Source organism: Leucopleurus acutus (assembly GCF_964270905.1).
Source record: "Leucopleurus acutus genome assembly, chromosome: 7".
NCBI classification, from domain to species: Eukaryota; Metazoa; Chordata; class Mammalia; order Artiodactyla; family Delphinidae; genus Leucopleurus; species Leucopleurus acutus.
This window is the reverse complement of record NC_139150.1, coordinates 27,291,102-27,306,924: the sequence shown is the minus strand read 5'-3', so window position 1 is coordinate 27,306,924 and position 15,823 is coordinate 27,291,102. Positions and strand designations below refer to the sequence as shown.

General features: G+C 42.4%; 1 protein-coding gene across 3 annotated transcripts in view; it reads left to right on the top strand.

Annotated features, from left to right (window-relative positions):
* Positions 1-10,043, top strand: part of FKTN (fukutin) — an 89,499-nt gene extending 79,456 nt beyond the window's left edge. For 2 of the 3 annotated variants that reach the window (XM_082842136.1, XM_082842132.1), the window contains one exon: positions 9,937-10,021. Coding sequence is in view for 1 of the 3 variants with exons in the window: in XM_082842132.1 (XP_082698258.1) it covers positions 9,937-9,962 (26 nt within the window). In the remaining 2 variants the exon portion in view is untranslated. Of the gene's footprint in view, positions 1-9,936 lie in introns of all 3 variants that reach the window. The other variant, XM_082842131.1, reaches the window with a different exon arrangement.
* Positions 10,044-15,823: the final 5,780 nt, after the last annotated feature.

Genomic DNA, 15,823 nt, shown 5'->3' with positions numbered 1-15,823 from the left:
TCTGAGTTCCAATTTTTTTTTCAACTAATGAAGCTAAAATTAATACCTGCCCATAAGAGTTATTATAAGAATTATAGGAATCCTGGTATATTGCTTAGTACGGAGTAGAAGTTCAATAAATGATAGCTATTAATATTATTATCTTTACTTTTATTTCAACCTTTGGCATTAATCTCTGAACTTGTATTTTCCTAATAATCCCAAGTAATATTTCTGTAAGATAAGAGCCTTTCTGTATTTCAGAGTATTCCTGGTGAGAGGGCCCTGTCCTGAGGACTGGTGATGAGAAGTGAGAGTGGCCTCAGGGGCACAGGTACAAGGCCTGTCCTTTGGGGAGACAGATGGTAGGATTAAAACATAACACTTGGATACGGCTTCAAGACAGCGGAAGAGTAAGATGTGGAGATCACCTTTCTCCCCACAAATACATCAGAAATACATCTACACGTGGAACAACTCCTACTGAATGCTGGAAGAAAACCTCAGACCTCCAAAAAGCCAGGTGTCAGGGCTGTGCCTCTGAGGTGGGAGAGCCAACTTCAGGACACTGGTCCGCAAGAGACCTCCCAGCTGCACATAATATCAGATGCCAGAAATCTCCCAGAGATCTCCATCTCAACGCCAAGACCAAGCTCCACTCAATGACCAGCAAGCTACAGTGCTCGACACCCTATGCCAAACAACTAGCAAGACAGGAACACAAACCCACCCATTAGCAGAGAGGCAGCCTAAAATCATAATAAGGCCACAGACACCCCAAAACACACCACCAGATGTGGACCTACCCATCAGAAAGACAGGATCTGGCCTCATCCACCAGAACACAGGACCTAGTCCCCTCCACCAGGAAGTCTACACAACCCACTGAACCACCCTTAGCCACTGTGGGCAGACAGCAAAAACAAAGGGAACTACGAACCTGCAGCCTGCAAAAAGGAGACCCCAAACACAGTAAGTTAAGCAAAATGAGAAGACAGAGAAACACACAGCAGATGAAGGAGTAAGGCAAAAACCCACCAGACCTAACAAATGAAGAGGAAATAGGCAGTCTACCTGAAAAAGAATTCAGAATAATGATAGTAAAGATGATCCAAAATCTTGGAAAAACAATGGAGAATATACAAGAAACGTTTAACAAGGACCTAGAAGAACTAAAGCGCAAACAAACAGTGATGAACAACACACTAAATGAAATTAAAAATTCTCTAGACGGGATCAATAGAAGAATAACTGAGGCAGAAGAACAGATAAGTGACCTGGAATATAAAATAGTGGAAATAACTACCACAGAGCAGAATAAAGAAAAAAGAATGAAAAGAACTAAGGACAGTCTCAGAGACCTCTGGGACAACATTAAACGCACCAACATTCGAATTATAGGGGTCCCAGAAGAAGAAGAGAAAAAGAAAGGGTCTGAGAAAATATTTGAAGAGATTATAGTTGAAAACATCCCTAAGATAGGAAAGGAAATAGTCAATCAGGTCCAGGAAGCACAGACAGTCCCATACAGGACAAATCCAAGGAGAAAGACACCAAGACACATATTAATCAAACTATCAAAAATTAAATACAAAGAAAAAATATTAAAAGCAGCAAGGGAAAAACAACAAGTAACACACAAGGGAATCCCCAAAAGATTAATAGCTGATCTTTCAGCAGAAACTCTGCAAACCAGAAGGGAGTGGCAGGACATATTTAAAGTGATGAAGGAGAAAAACCTACAACAAAGATTACTCTACCCAGCAAGGATCTCTTTCTGATTTGATGGAGAAATAAAAGGTTTACAGACAAGCAAAAGCTAAGACAATTCAGTACCACCAAACCAGCTTTACAACAAATGCTAAAGGAACTTCTCTAGGCAGGAAACACAAAAGAAGGAAAAGACCTACAATAACAAACCCGAAACAATTAAGAAAATGGTAATAGGAATATACATATCGATAATTACCTTAAACATAAATGGATTACATGCTCCAACCAAAAGACATAGACTGGCTGAATGGATACTAAAACAAGATCTGTATATATGCTGTCTACAAGAGACCCACTTCAGACCTAGGGACACATACAGACTGAAAGTGAGGGGATGGAAAAAGATATTCCATGCAAATGGAAATCAAAAGAAAGCTGGAGTAGCAATTCTCATATCAGACAAAATAGACTTTAAAACAAAGACTAGGACTTCCCTGGTGGCGCAGTGGTTGAGAGTCCGCCTGCCGATGCAGGGGACACAGGTTTGTGTCCCGGTCTGGGAAGATCCCACATGCCATGGAGCGGCTGGGCCTGTGAGCCATGGCCACTGGGCCTGCACGTCCAGAGCCTGTGCTTTGCAATGGGAGAGGCCACAACAGTGAGAGGCCTGCGTACCGCAAAAAAAAAAAAAAAAAAAAAAAAAAAAAAAAAAACGAAAAAACAAAGACTATTACAAGAGAAAAAGAAGGAAACTATATAATGATCAAGGGATCAGTCCAAGAAAAAGGTATAACAATTGTAAATATTTATACACCCAACATAGGATCACCTCAATACATAAGGCAAATGCTAACAGCCATAAAAGGGGAAATCGACAGTAACACAATCATAGTAGGGGACTTTAACACCCCACTTTCACCAATGGACAGATCATCCAAAATGAAAATAAATAAGGAAACACAAGCTTTAAATGATACATTAAACAAGATGGACTTAATTGATATTTAAAGGACATTCCATCCAAAAACAAAAGAATACACATTTTTCTCAAGTGCTCATAGAACATTCTCCAGGATAGATCATAACTTGGGTCACAAATCAAGCCTTCGTAAATTTAAGAAAATTGAAATGTATCAACTATCTTTTCTGACCACAGTGCTATGAGACTAGATATCAATTACAGGAAAAAATCTGTATAAACTACAAACACTTGGTGGCTAAACAATACACTACTTAATAACCAAGAGGTCACTGAAGAAATCAAAGAGGAAATAAAAAAATACCTAGAAACAAATGACAATGGAGACACGATGACCCAAAACCTATGGGATGCACCAAAAGCACTTCTAAGAGGGAAGTTTATAGCAATATAATCCTACCTTAAGAAACAGGAAACATCTCAAATAAACAAGCTAACCTTACACCTAAAGCAATTATAGAAAGAAGAACAAAAAATCCCCAAAGGTAGCAGAAGGAAAGAAATCATAAAGATAGGAACAGAAATAAATGAAAAAGAAATGAGGGAAACGATAGCAAAGATCAATAAAACTAAAAGCTTGTTCTTTGAGAAGATAGACAAAACTGATAAACCATTAGCCAGACTTATCAAGAAAAAAAGGGAGAAGACTCAAGTCAATAGAATTAGAAATGAAAAAGGAGAAGTAACAACTGACACTGCAGAAATACAAAGGATCACGAGAGATTACTACAAGCAATATATGCCAATAAAATGGACAACCTGGAAGAAATGGACAAATTCTTAGAAACGCACAACGTTCCAAGACTGAACCAGGAAGAAATAGAAAATATGAACAGATCAATCACAGGCACAGAAATTGAAACCATGATTAAAAATCTTCCAACAAACAAAAGCCCAGTTCCAGATGGCTTCACAGGTGAATTCTATCAAACATTTAGAGAAGAGCTAACACCTATCCTTCTCAAACTCTTCCAAAATATAGCAGAGAGAGGAACACTCCCAACTCATTCTATGAGGACACCATTACCCTGATACCAAAACCAGACAAAGACGTCACAAAGAAAGAAAACTATAGGCCAATATCACTGATGAACACAGACGCAAAAATCCTCAACAAAATACTAGCAAACAGAATCCAACAGCACATTAAAAGGATCATACACTATGATCAAGTGGGGTTTATCCCAGGAATGCAAAGATTCTTCAGTATATGCAAATCAATCAGTGTGATAAACCATATTAACAAATTGAAGGACAAAAACTATATAATCATCTCAATAGATGCAGAGAAAGCTTTTGACAAAATTCAACACCCATTTATGATAAAAATGCTCCAGAAAGTAGGCAAAGGGGAACTTACCTCAATATAATAAAGGCCATATATGATAAACCCGCAGCCAACATCGTTCTCAATGGTGAAAAACTGAAACCATTTCCACTAAGATCAGGAACAAGACAAGGTTTCCCACTCTCACCACTATTATTCAACATAGTTTTGGAAGTTTTAGCCACAGCAGTCAGAGAAGAAAAAGAAAAGGAATCCAAATCGGAAAAGAAGAGCTAAAGCTGTCACTGTTTGCAGATGACATGATACTATACATACAGAATCCTAAAGATGCTACCGGAAAACTACTAAAGCTAATCAATGAATTTGGTAAAGTAGCAGGATACAAAATTAATGCACAGAAATCTCTTGCATTCTTATACACTAATGATGAAAAATCTGAAAGTGAAAGTGAAATTAAGAAAACACTCCCATTTACCATTGCAACAGAAAGAATAAAATATCTAGGAGTAAACCTACCTAAGGAGACAAAGTCCTGTATGCAGAAAATTATAAGACACTGATCAAAGAAATTAAAGATGATACAAACAGATGGAGAGATATACCATATTCTTGGATTGGAAGAATCCACATTGTGAAAATGACTATACTACCCAAAGCAATCTACAGATTCAGTGCAATCCCTATCAAATTACCACTGTCATTTTTCACAGACTAGAACAAATATTTTCACAATTTGTATGGAAACACAAACGACCCCGAATAGCCAAATCAGTCTTGAAAAAGAAAAACGGAGTTGGGGAAATCAGGCTCCCTGACTTCAGAGTATACTACAAAGCTACAGTAATCAAGACAGTATGGTACTGACACAAAAACAGAAATATAGATCAGTGGAACAGGATAGAAATCTCAGAGATAAACCCACGCACATATGGTCACCTTATCTTTGATAAAGGAGGCAAGAATATACAGTGGAGAAAAGACAGCCTCTTCAAAGTGGTGCTGGAAAAACTGGACAGCTACATGTAAAAGAATGAAATTAGAACACTCCCTAACACCATACACAAAAATAAAGTCAAACTGGATTAAAGACCTAAATGTAAGGCCAGACAGTATGAAACTCTTAGAGGAAAACATAGGCAGAACACTCTATGACATAAATCACAGCAAGATCCGTTTTGACCCACCTCCTAGAGAAATGGAAATAAAAACAAAAATAAACAACTGGGACCTAATGAAACTTAAAAGCTTTTGCACTGCAAAGGAAACCATAAACCGATGAAAAGACAACCCTCAGAATGGGAGAAAATATTTGCAAATGAAGCAACTGACAAAGGATTAATCTCCAACATTTACAAGCAGCTCATGCAGCTCAATAGCAAACAAACAAAACAACCCAATCCAACAATGGGCAGAAGACCTAAATAGACATTTCTCCAAAGAAGATATACAGATTGCCAACAAACACGTGAAAGGATGCTCAACATCACTAATCATTAGAGAAATGCAAATCAAAACTACAATGAGATATCATCTCACACCAGTCAGAATGGCACTCGTCAAAAAATCTATAAACAATAAATGCTGGAAAGGGTGTGGAGAAAAGGGAACCCTCTTGCACTGTTGCGGGGAATGTATATTGATATAGCCACTATGGAAAACAGTATGGAGGTTCCTTAAAAAACTAGAAATAGAACTACCATATGACCCAACAGCCCCACTACTGGGAATATACCCTGTGAAAACCATAATTCAGAAAGAGTCGTGTACCACAATGTTCATTGCAGCTCTATTTACAATAGCCGGGACATGGAAGCAACCTAAGTGTCCATCAACAGATGAATGGATAAAGAAGATGTGGCACATATACACAATGGAATATTACTCAACCGTAAAAAGAAACGAAATTGAGTTATTTGTAGTGAGGTGGATGGACCTAGAGTCCTTCATACAGAGTGAAGTAAGTCAGAAAGAGAAAAACAAATACCGTATGCTAACACATATATATGGAATCTAAAAAAAAAAAAAAAAAATGGTCATGAAAAACCTAGGGGCAAGATGGGAATAAAGACGCAGATGTAGTAGAGAATGGACTTGAGGATATGGGGAGGGGGAAGGGTAAGATGGGACAAAGTGAAAGAGTGGCATGGACATATATACACTACCAAACCTAAAATAGATACCTAGTGGGAAGCAGCCACATAGCACAGGGAGATCAGCTTGGTGGTTTGTTACCACCTAGAGGGGTGGGAAAGGAGGGTGGAAGGGAGGAGATAGGGGGACATGTGTATATATATATATAGCTGATTCATTTTTTTATAAAGCAGAAACTAACACACCATTGTAAAGTAATTAGACTCCAATAAAGATGTTAAAAAAACAACAGGGGCTTCCCTGGTAGCGCAGTGGTTGACAGTCCGCTTGCCGATGCAAGGGACACGGGTTCGGGCCCCGGTCCGGTAAGATCCCACATGTTGCGGAGCGGCTGGGCCCGTGAGCCATGGCCACTGAGCCTGCGCGTCCGGAGCCCGTGCTCGGCAACGGGAGAGGCCACAACAGTGAGAGGCCCGCGTATCGCAAAAAACAAACAACATAACACTTAAAAGAATTGAATTTCAAAGACCAGGCTTAGGTAGGGGAACCAAAGATCCCACACTTTGTAGAAGGTGGTCTGAGGCTAGAAAAAACTCCGGGAAGGAGGACAGGGAGAGGGACAGTGAAGTTCAGCTGGATCCTAAGACTTAATGAACAGAAAATTTGAATAAATGAAGAAAGGGAAGAAAGCATTCTTGAAGAGAAGGAATCAGTACAGTCCCAGAATGGGCTTTATAGAGCAGTGAAAAAGACCATCTGTCTATGTATGGATAAGTAGTAAAAAATACAAATAGAAAGGTGGGCAAGGAGCAGACTGTGGGGGCAGTAAATATCCTGCTGTAACATACGGGTGAGAGAAAATGGAGAAGGTTTATTTGAATCAGAGCATGATGCCTTCAATAAACAATTCTGACTAGATTACTACTCACAGCCACAGTGCTAAGGGCTGAGGTTCATTCACTGACACAACAAACATTCATGAAGCTCTTTCAAGGGCGGAGTAGGGATTTGGGGAAATTTAGGTTCACACAGACTCGTCCCCAAAACCCTGGGATCCGTACAGTTGCAGGACAGAGGACAGAGACTTAGCCAGGTGGTCGTAAGCCACTCAGGTGACTCAGGAGGTCAATCCTAGGAATTCCCAGCCAGTTCCAGGCACGGACACAGGGAGTCCAGGGGCAGGAAGTGCCTGAGACTGAGGGGTACTTGGTGTTCCTCTGGGAAGTGGGGCTCAAGATCAGTGCTGCCGGCCTCAGAAAAGCACGCTGGGACCAGGGTAGGGTCTTATCCAGGGGGCTCCAGGAATTAGAACAGGCATTTGAGGGCCAAGGCTCAGTTAGATGAATTGGGGCAGGAGAGTCGGTAGTGAGGTCCTAGGCTCTGGGGAAGTCAGCGTTAGGCCTGGGCCCCACAGTGCAGGCAATGTGAGAGCTGTGGGGAAGAGGCTGGAGCTATTTCTACACCTGCTGCTTCAGTCAGAAGCCAGGACAGGATGGGCTGTCCCTGTGGGGACTCCACAAGGCCTAGCTCTGGGATCTGGGGGAACTGAAGCCAGGAGAGGAGATGGGCCCAGTAGAGGTGTTCAATTCGGGGTCTTAACCTGGTCCTCATTTCCCTATTGTCTGTTCATCTCTGAAGACTCTGGTCTCCAAAGGGTGAAGAAGAGGTATTCTAGTTGTACTAGAAGCGCAGCTTTGCTAACAACTGACATCACTCTCTCCACCCTACCTCCTATCCCCCCAGGAAAGCTTGGGACCCCATCTGCTGGGATCATACGGGTGGTGAATGGAGGGGAGCCAAGCACAGGTATATTTTGTTAAACAGTCTGCTTCAGCTACAGCGTAAATCTCAAAATCGGGTCTGAAACCTCAGCTGACAAACCCACTTGTTTCAGACAATTTGCAAAGAAACCAAATCTCCACCAGCTAGAAGATGTGGATGTGCTCTTGGGTAGTGCAGAAGTATCTGTGTTATGAAAAACAGAGGTGAGAATTGTGGTGAGAAGTCAGGGTTTCCTCTGAAGGTTTTTTATTGGTTAGATTTAAAGTAACATCCTTAATCTGCCTAAGATGCCCCAGGGGAGCCTCCTGAAAACATCTGCTGGATTTGAGGGGTCAGGGAGTGCCTCCCTCATCCCCTCAGTATATGTGTTTGGTTTGGGATTTGTCAGTCTGGGAAGCTGAGGGCTCTGGGCAGCTCAGGCCTGGCAGATTTCCCCCCACCTGCCTAAAACTCAGCCCAGGGAGACAGAGGACCCTCCCCAGCCCAATTCTGCACCTTCACGCTCCAGCCCCTGGAGCTGTGGCCTTTATTTCCAGTCCTGGTCCCCCGGGGCTGCATGGGGAATGAGGACAGCTGATAAGCCTGACATTATTGACTTTATGGGGAGTATTCAATGAATTTACTTTCTGCAAGAAGGCTGCACTCTTATCTGCTGCCCACAGAGCATCTAAATCCTCATCTAGGGGACCCGTTGATGAATCGTGTCTCTTATACAAAGAGCAGAGAATGTAAAGTGGAAGAGGGGAGTCGCACCCCACCCCTTTCTTTTCTCCAGTACCTGGTTCTGCCCACCCTCACCACCCTTGCTTTCCCACTGCACTTCGGTTTATCGGCTGGAAATAGAAGTACTCACAGCTCCAGGCCTACAAAGTTGAGGCCAAGCCAGCCTGGTCTTGAGAGTGTCAGCAGCTGGGCACACCCAGGGCTGTGCATCCCGCTACTTGGTAACTAAGGGAAGAAAAGCCCACTCACTTGAGGCAGTTACATGCCCTGGTTTTTGCTGCGACGGTCAACATTTGCTCTGGACAGAAATACCCGCCTGGCCTCAACACCAGGTGTCTTGGTGGAGAAATGTGTGTGTGTGGTGGGGGACAGTTACCAAGGGGTACTGGGTCTGGGGAGCTGGAGAGTGAAAATTAACTGGAAGAGAGAGCCTGATGCTCAAGGGAAGCTTTTCTTTCCCCCCTCTCTGACATCTCCTTAATCCATCCAGCCCTGGGATGTTGGCTTCAATTAGTGGAAGGAAATAAATGCTTCTTAGTAGCACAGGACCCAAAGCAACTGGAAGGAGAGAGGTGAGAGGTGAGAGCCAGGATACTGAGTTGGACAAATGAAAGAAAAATATCAAAGTACCCTTTGGAGAAAATTAGAGGCATGTGTTCATATTCCCCATCTAGTTTTTGGGTAGAATTTTCTGGTAATAAAATGAGTATTTATTGAGCAACTATGATTTTATGAGATGCCTATTACCACTGTTTTAAAGCATTTACTCCTAGTCACTAACTTCATGTACATTAGTGCACTGAGTCTTTACAATAATCCATGAAGTTGATATTATTTCCAGTTTACAGCTGAGAAAATTGAGACTGGAAGAAGTTAAGTAACCTGCCCAGGATGGCAGCTGGTGTCAGAGCAGGAATTCAAACACCAGTCTGCCTCCAAAGCCTAATGAAAGGCCTCTCAGCTTCTCTACAAAGCTGCTTTCCATTTGGTTATTTCTCAGTACCTTTTCCCACTTAGTCCACAGCATATCAATGAGTATTTATTACTCCCAGTTTATAGAAAACAGGCTCAGAAGAGTAATTTTTTTTTTGCAATTTCACCAGCTTTTTATTTCTTAAATAAGTGGCCAGTTTGAGAAAGTTACAATGCAGCAGTGAGCCTCTAGACCAATTAACAAATTCCTCTACTGAAATGCAAACCAGTAGCCTCATCATCGTGCTTATCCCAGGCAAGGCACTGGGTTAGCAGACAGAAAAGAGCGGAGACAGGAAGAAAGGGCATCAACGGGGCAGATGAACAACAGTACAGGGAACCTTTGCAAATCTGATTCCGGATTGTGGTCGGATCACTCTCCTCACCTCCACCTTCTTTATTCAAACAGGGCTCCTTACATGTGGATCCAGTTGAGGACCATCCCTGAGATTCAACGTTCGTTCACTCCTTCTCAGATGGAGGATGTTTGGTAACAGGCTGTGGCAAGCTTCCAAGTAAGGATAACTTATTTACAGAGTAATATTGTTTCTCCTCTTTTGTCACTGAAAGTCACAGTGTGCTGCAGGGGGGAAAAACCCAGTGGACAGCAGGTGTGCTTCCTCCTAAATCGGTATAATTTTTTTCCTTTGTTGTTCCTATCTATGAGTGTGTCCAGGGCCACAAAACCTGTGTGCCTCAGGGACTCTGGTCTAAAGATTCTAGCAGCTTTACTTTTCTGTCATGACTAGGGAATGACCTCAGGGAAGTCCCCAAATGATGATGAAACAGCCAGATCTCTCTTTCCTTAGGAGAGAAGATCAAAGCTCTCATCCCTCCCAACGCTTGGGTAAAGATGTGGGCCACATCAGTGTATTTCTTCCTTCCACGTACCCTGGTTTCCCACATCACCCGCTTTCATCATAGGGCAGCTACTTGCTCTGTTATTTTTTTCATTCAGGGGAGGTTAGAGTAGGGGAGGCGGGAAGAGGAGGTTAGCTAATCAGTTTGCCCTGTGAGTCCTATGAATGGAGTGACATTAACATCCACGAGAATTTATAGCCCCTGCTGGCTCTGAAAAGATGTTTGTGTAAAAATTGCTAGTAAAACAGTCAGCTGTGTTTGAAGGCTTGTTTCTTTGGGCATACATTTTAGAATTTAGTTAAATACTCAATTTATTTGGGAGCTAAATTGTGGGGGAGTGGTATTTTGTTTTGTCTAGGATAACACCTTGTTATGTAACTTTATAATGAAAATATATAATTTCTCATATTACATGAGAAAATTGGGTGAAATGCCTAGTGTGACACTTAGTGCTACATAATAGCGGTAGAGAATTCAGTGTGTGGCCCAGAGTTGGTGCTCGATGCCACCCCCTAGGTCAAGCCATCATCCTCTCTCGTCTGTATTCCTGTCACAGCTTCCTAGTCTCCCCACATCATTTATTGGCCCCCTCCATACAGCAGCCAGAATGTTCTTCTCATCTCCTTAAAAAACAAATTAAGCAATCACCAGAAGCTCCTTCCATGGCCTTAGAAGCATTCATTTCACAGAAACAAGCTATGTGACTTCTGACGGAAAGCAGGGCAAGCTGAAGGCAGCTGTTTGGAGAAATGAGTCAGTGCTGTCTTGCATTCATTCATCAAAAGCAAGTAAACTAGAATGAGACTTGCTTTAAAGAATTCAAAATGGAGATGGGGGCGCTTTTAAAAAGAAGAGGGCTTCCCTGGTGGCGCAGTGGTTGAGAGTCCGCCTGCCGATGCAGGGGACACGGGTTCGTGCCCCGGTCCGGGAAGATCCCACATGCCGCGGAGCTGCTGGGCCCGTGAGCCATGGCCGCTGAGCCTGCGCGTCCGGAGCCTGTGCTCCGCAACGGGAGAGGCCACAACGGTGGGAGGCCCGCGTACCGCAAAAAAACCCCCAGAGGATTCAAAGGAGTTTAAATTTCCCAAATAAAATATCACAGAAAGATAAAACCTATGACCAAAAGTAACACCCACATACTGACAAATTTAGTTGTAAAAGAATTGGCACAGTTTTATTTGGAAAAAGCAAATTTATAAACAGGAGTTGTAATATCAAAATGGAATTCATGAGAAGAAGCAAGGCAAAGAAGATCATTTTATGTTGACACAGGGCACAATTCTCTTAAGTCAATAAAACTTCCAAGAGTCTTTATGTGCAAAATGCATTGTATCTCAAGATATAAATATTTAAAGCAAACACTCTTGGAAAAACCAAAAGGAAGGAACAGACACAAAACAGTAGAGGGAAATTTTCACATAACTCTCTCTAACAGATCAGATAGACCCAAACTCCCATGAATATAGAGGATCAATTTAATGGATGTATATAAAAAAATTTTTATTTTTCAAACAAAGGCTGTATCTCCTTTTCTATTACCTACGGATGATTTATAGAAGTTTTACCTAGAGAAACTCTTTATAAATATCCCAAAGCAAAAACAATATGGAGCATACCTTTGACTACACTGCAATAAAATTAGAAGTTAATAGCACATGGTTACCAAAAAATACAATGATAAGGAAATTTTTTAAAAGTTTCAAAAAGAAAAAATAAACAACAGATGTTAGAGGCTAATGGCAAAGATACTGCAAATGGAAGTGACGGATGACACCAAAGGTATATCAGAAGAAAATTCATAGCCTGAAATGCTTTTCTTATTAAACAAGAAAGAATGAAAATTAATAAACAATCTAAGAATGGGAGATGGAGAAAGAACAAAATAAACATAGGCAAATGAAAAAGCAGATTTAATAAAGGTATGGTAGAAAGTGAAATAAGTCAGACAGAGAAAGACAAATACAGTATGATTTCACTCATATGTGAAATATTAAACAAGCAAAAACTAAAACTTAGATGAAGAAAATGGAATAGTGGTTACCAGAGGGGAAGGGGAGGGGGCGAAATAGCTAAAAGGGGGTCAACTCTATGGTGACGATGGAAACTAAACTTTCGGTGGTAAGCACGCTGTAGTGTATACAGAAGTTGAAATAGAATGTTGTACACAGGAAACTTATATAGTGTTATAAACCAGTTACCTCAATTAAAAAAGATGAAACCTAGAAAGTCAAAATAAATAAATAAAGATATAGTAGAAATTAATACATTAGAAAATCAGAAAAATGGTGAACCACAGAGGTAGTTTTTTAAGAGAAAAATAAAATGGACAAGCTCTGCAAAGCTAATAAAGGAGAGAGAAGTCCTAGACACATAACATGAGGAATGAGAAAGTTGATAATGTAAATACAGAGATATTTTTGAAAGCATTTGTTACCGACCTGGGTTCTTGGCCTTCCCCGATCAATGAAAATTGACTAGAGGCCATAGAAGGAATTCGGGCAGGGCTTTATTGGGGCCCCTGTTGCAGCAGCGGGGAGCGAGAACATACCACAGGTTCCTTTGTTTGCTCGCTCCCTGAGGGGGCGGTGAGCTTGTTCCTTATATGGGGCGAGGACAGGGGTGTGTCCAGGGGTCTCGCCGGAGGGGTGGCTGGGGTGGCTTAGGTGCTTTGCCCACCCCTTAGGTGGTGGGGTTTTCTTTATTTTTTTAAATTATTTTTTAAATTTATTTATTTTTTATTCGGGTATAGTTGTTTTACAACATTGTGTTAGTTTCTACTGTACAGCAAAGTGGAGTTCCCTGTGCTATACAGCAGGTTCTCATTATTTATCTATTTTATACATATTAGTGTGCAGAGGGCATGAGCACTACCCTGCTTTTGCTCCAGGCTCTTCAAAAGTGGCAGTTGGGTTTTTTGGTCTCTTTGTATCTTTTGTCCAGAATTTGTCCCAACTGCGCATGCACACAGTTATTTTTAGTCCCAGACAGTTTCTTTGTATTTTGCTGCTGGAGGAGAGGTGTGCCCAGGTGCAAGCATTGCAGCACTGCAGCAAAGGGGCCCAGGTCCCAGCCTGTCTCACTTTGAGTAACTGTATATAACACTTTATTAATGAATGTGAAAATGTCAAGTTCATATGTCAAAATACCAAAATTGACTTGCAAGGTAGCACACTTGAAGGAACAAAATCTATCTAGGATTTACTAGTAAATTTTATTAACTATCAAGAACCAGTTAATTCATGTGATGAATAAATTGATGGAAGCTTAACAATAGATGGATGGAAGGGGGGCTGAATGTATGACTGGATAAATGGAGAAATAGATGGATGCTTTGGGGCCTGGATATGCACAATTGGGGATTGGGAAGGGGGTTGAGAATGAGCGGGGAAGAGGGAGTTTTAAGACTGGATGGAGCTGACGCTTGACCTCCAGCCAAAATGACTTTGGTCCACAACCACCTGGGCTCACAGGAGCCCCTTCTGAAAACCTCAGGTTCGTCTTTTCTAAAGCTAACAGCCCCAGCACACAGGACTAGAAATCCAGCATTCACAGGCTAATCCAGACAGATCAATTAAGACAGCAGAACCAGAGAGGCTGACAATGCCCCAGCCCTCCTAGGGACCTGCTCTTCTCTCCCCAACCCTCTCGTCCCTCCCCAGGAGCCCGCAGGTGCAGTCTCTCCAGGGGGCGGTGAGAGCCATGAATAGTAAGGGTTTTAGCTCAAGCACACAGAGGCGTTTAGCTGCCCAAACCTAATCCCCCAATAATCGGATTATGTAAATTCCTACTTCAACCCCTTCCCCTGCAAGACCTCGCCCCTAAACTCTCCACACTGGGAGACAGGATGGGAGAGGGCCCATCATGCTGAAGCATCTCTGCTCGTGGAGTGCTGCACCAAGACGGCTTCCCCCATTTCAGAAATTATAAAACCGACAGTAACATGGAAGGAACTTCAGAGGAGAAAACAAATGTCGACCCCGGTTGCACTGTGCCAACACATCTGTGCTCCCTTCTCCACAGTCCTCATCTTTCCCCTCGTCCTGTGTCTCAGTCCTCGTCCACTTGTGCACAGGTCCTATTTTACACTTACTGTTGCTTACCTTAGCCTCACACATTTCCAGTCTTGCTTCCTAGTTGCTACACTTCTTTTTTACAACTGTAGAACGTGCCATTAAGAATATATTACCTCGCAGGCTTTTGGCTGAGAGGAAGGGTGATGTAGGTTCTTGGTTTAAATTCCAACATGCCCTCTATCAGGATTGAGGTACAACAGGTCGGGTGGGAGACCTGGGCACCATGAGGCACCACGAGGCAGCAGTTCCCCTCAGTGGCACACAGAGACAGACGGCAGAAAGGACAAATCAGGGCTGCTCACTGCAAATATTAGAGTATGTTCCCAAAGGCCCCTTTTGTGCCTATGCATAATTGACCCATTCATTCTCTCCAACCCGCCCTCTAATCCATCCGCTGACTGCCACCAGAATGAGGCCTGTAACTGTAAATCAAAACATATCACTCCCATGTTCAAGGCACACAGTTGCCTTCATAGGGACTGCCCTCTCCTCCACTCATACGTGTGTAGTTCCTATCCAGCATTTCCCACTTTGCACCCAGGTGATCAGGGACCCTGCCTTGGATTCTGTGCTTTAGATGGACCTGCTCTGGTCCTCCTCCAATGCCCACCAGGTGCCCATTTCCCACATTCTAGACCACACCCAGGGTATCAGGGACCCCTGAATTTGTACCACACTCTGTATATCCAGAACCCCTGCATTTCTGCTCAAATGGCCCTGAGTCTATTTTCAGAACCTTCACAGCGCTCTTCCTTAGGTCCGTGTGGGCTGGGATTCCACGTCATATACACAAGACCCTTCACAGAGAAGGGGGTGGGAAAAGAATGGGAATGTGGATGGGTCAGGAGTCTCCATTTGTACCCTTGTCCTGAGCCCCACATATGTCAGAGGCAGCCCTGCCATGAGCAATTGCTGATCCTCCAGCTAGAATCTTTGCCTCCTTAACTCCAATTTCATACTCTCTGGCACTCAGGACTGTCTGTCTTGTATTTAGTCATTTTTGTCATGTCCTCTTCCTCCCAAAGACTGTGAACTCCTTAAAGGCAGATACAGAATTTTCTTCACTTTCCTGCCCTCTGAGAACTAGCCGTTTATGCAACAACTTTTTTATTTATAATAAAGAACTGTATGCATTTATTTTGAGGAGGGGGACAGGCAACCCCCAAATCTCAGTGGCTTACAACAGCAAAGATTTATTCCTCACTCCTGTGATGCGAAGGCTGTGGTTGCCTATGGGTTTGCTTTATGGCTTCCAGGCTGAGAAAGCAACCCCAAACATTACTTTCTCATGTCTAAGCCCAACCAGCAATCACTCTTTTGTTTTAAACATCTTTATTAGAGTATAATTGCTTTACAATGTTG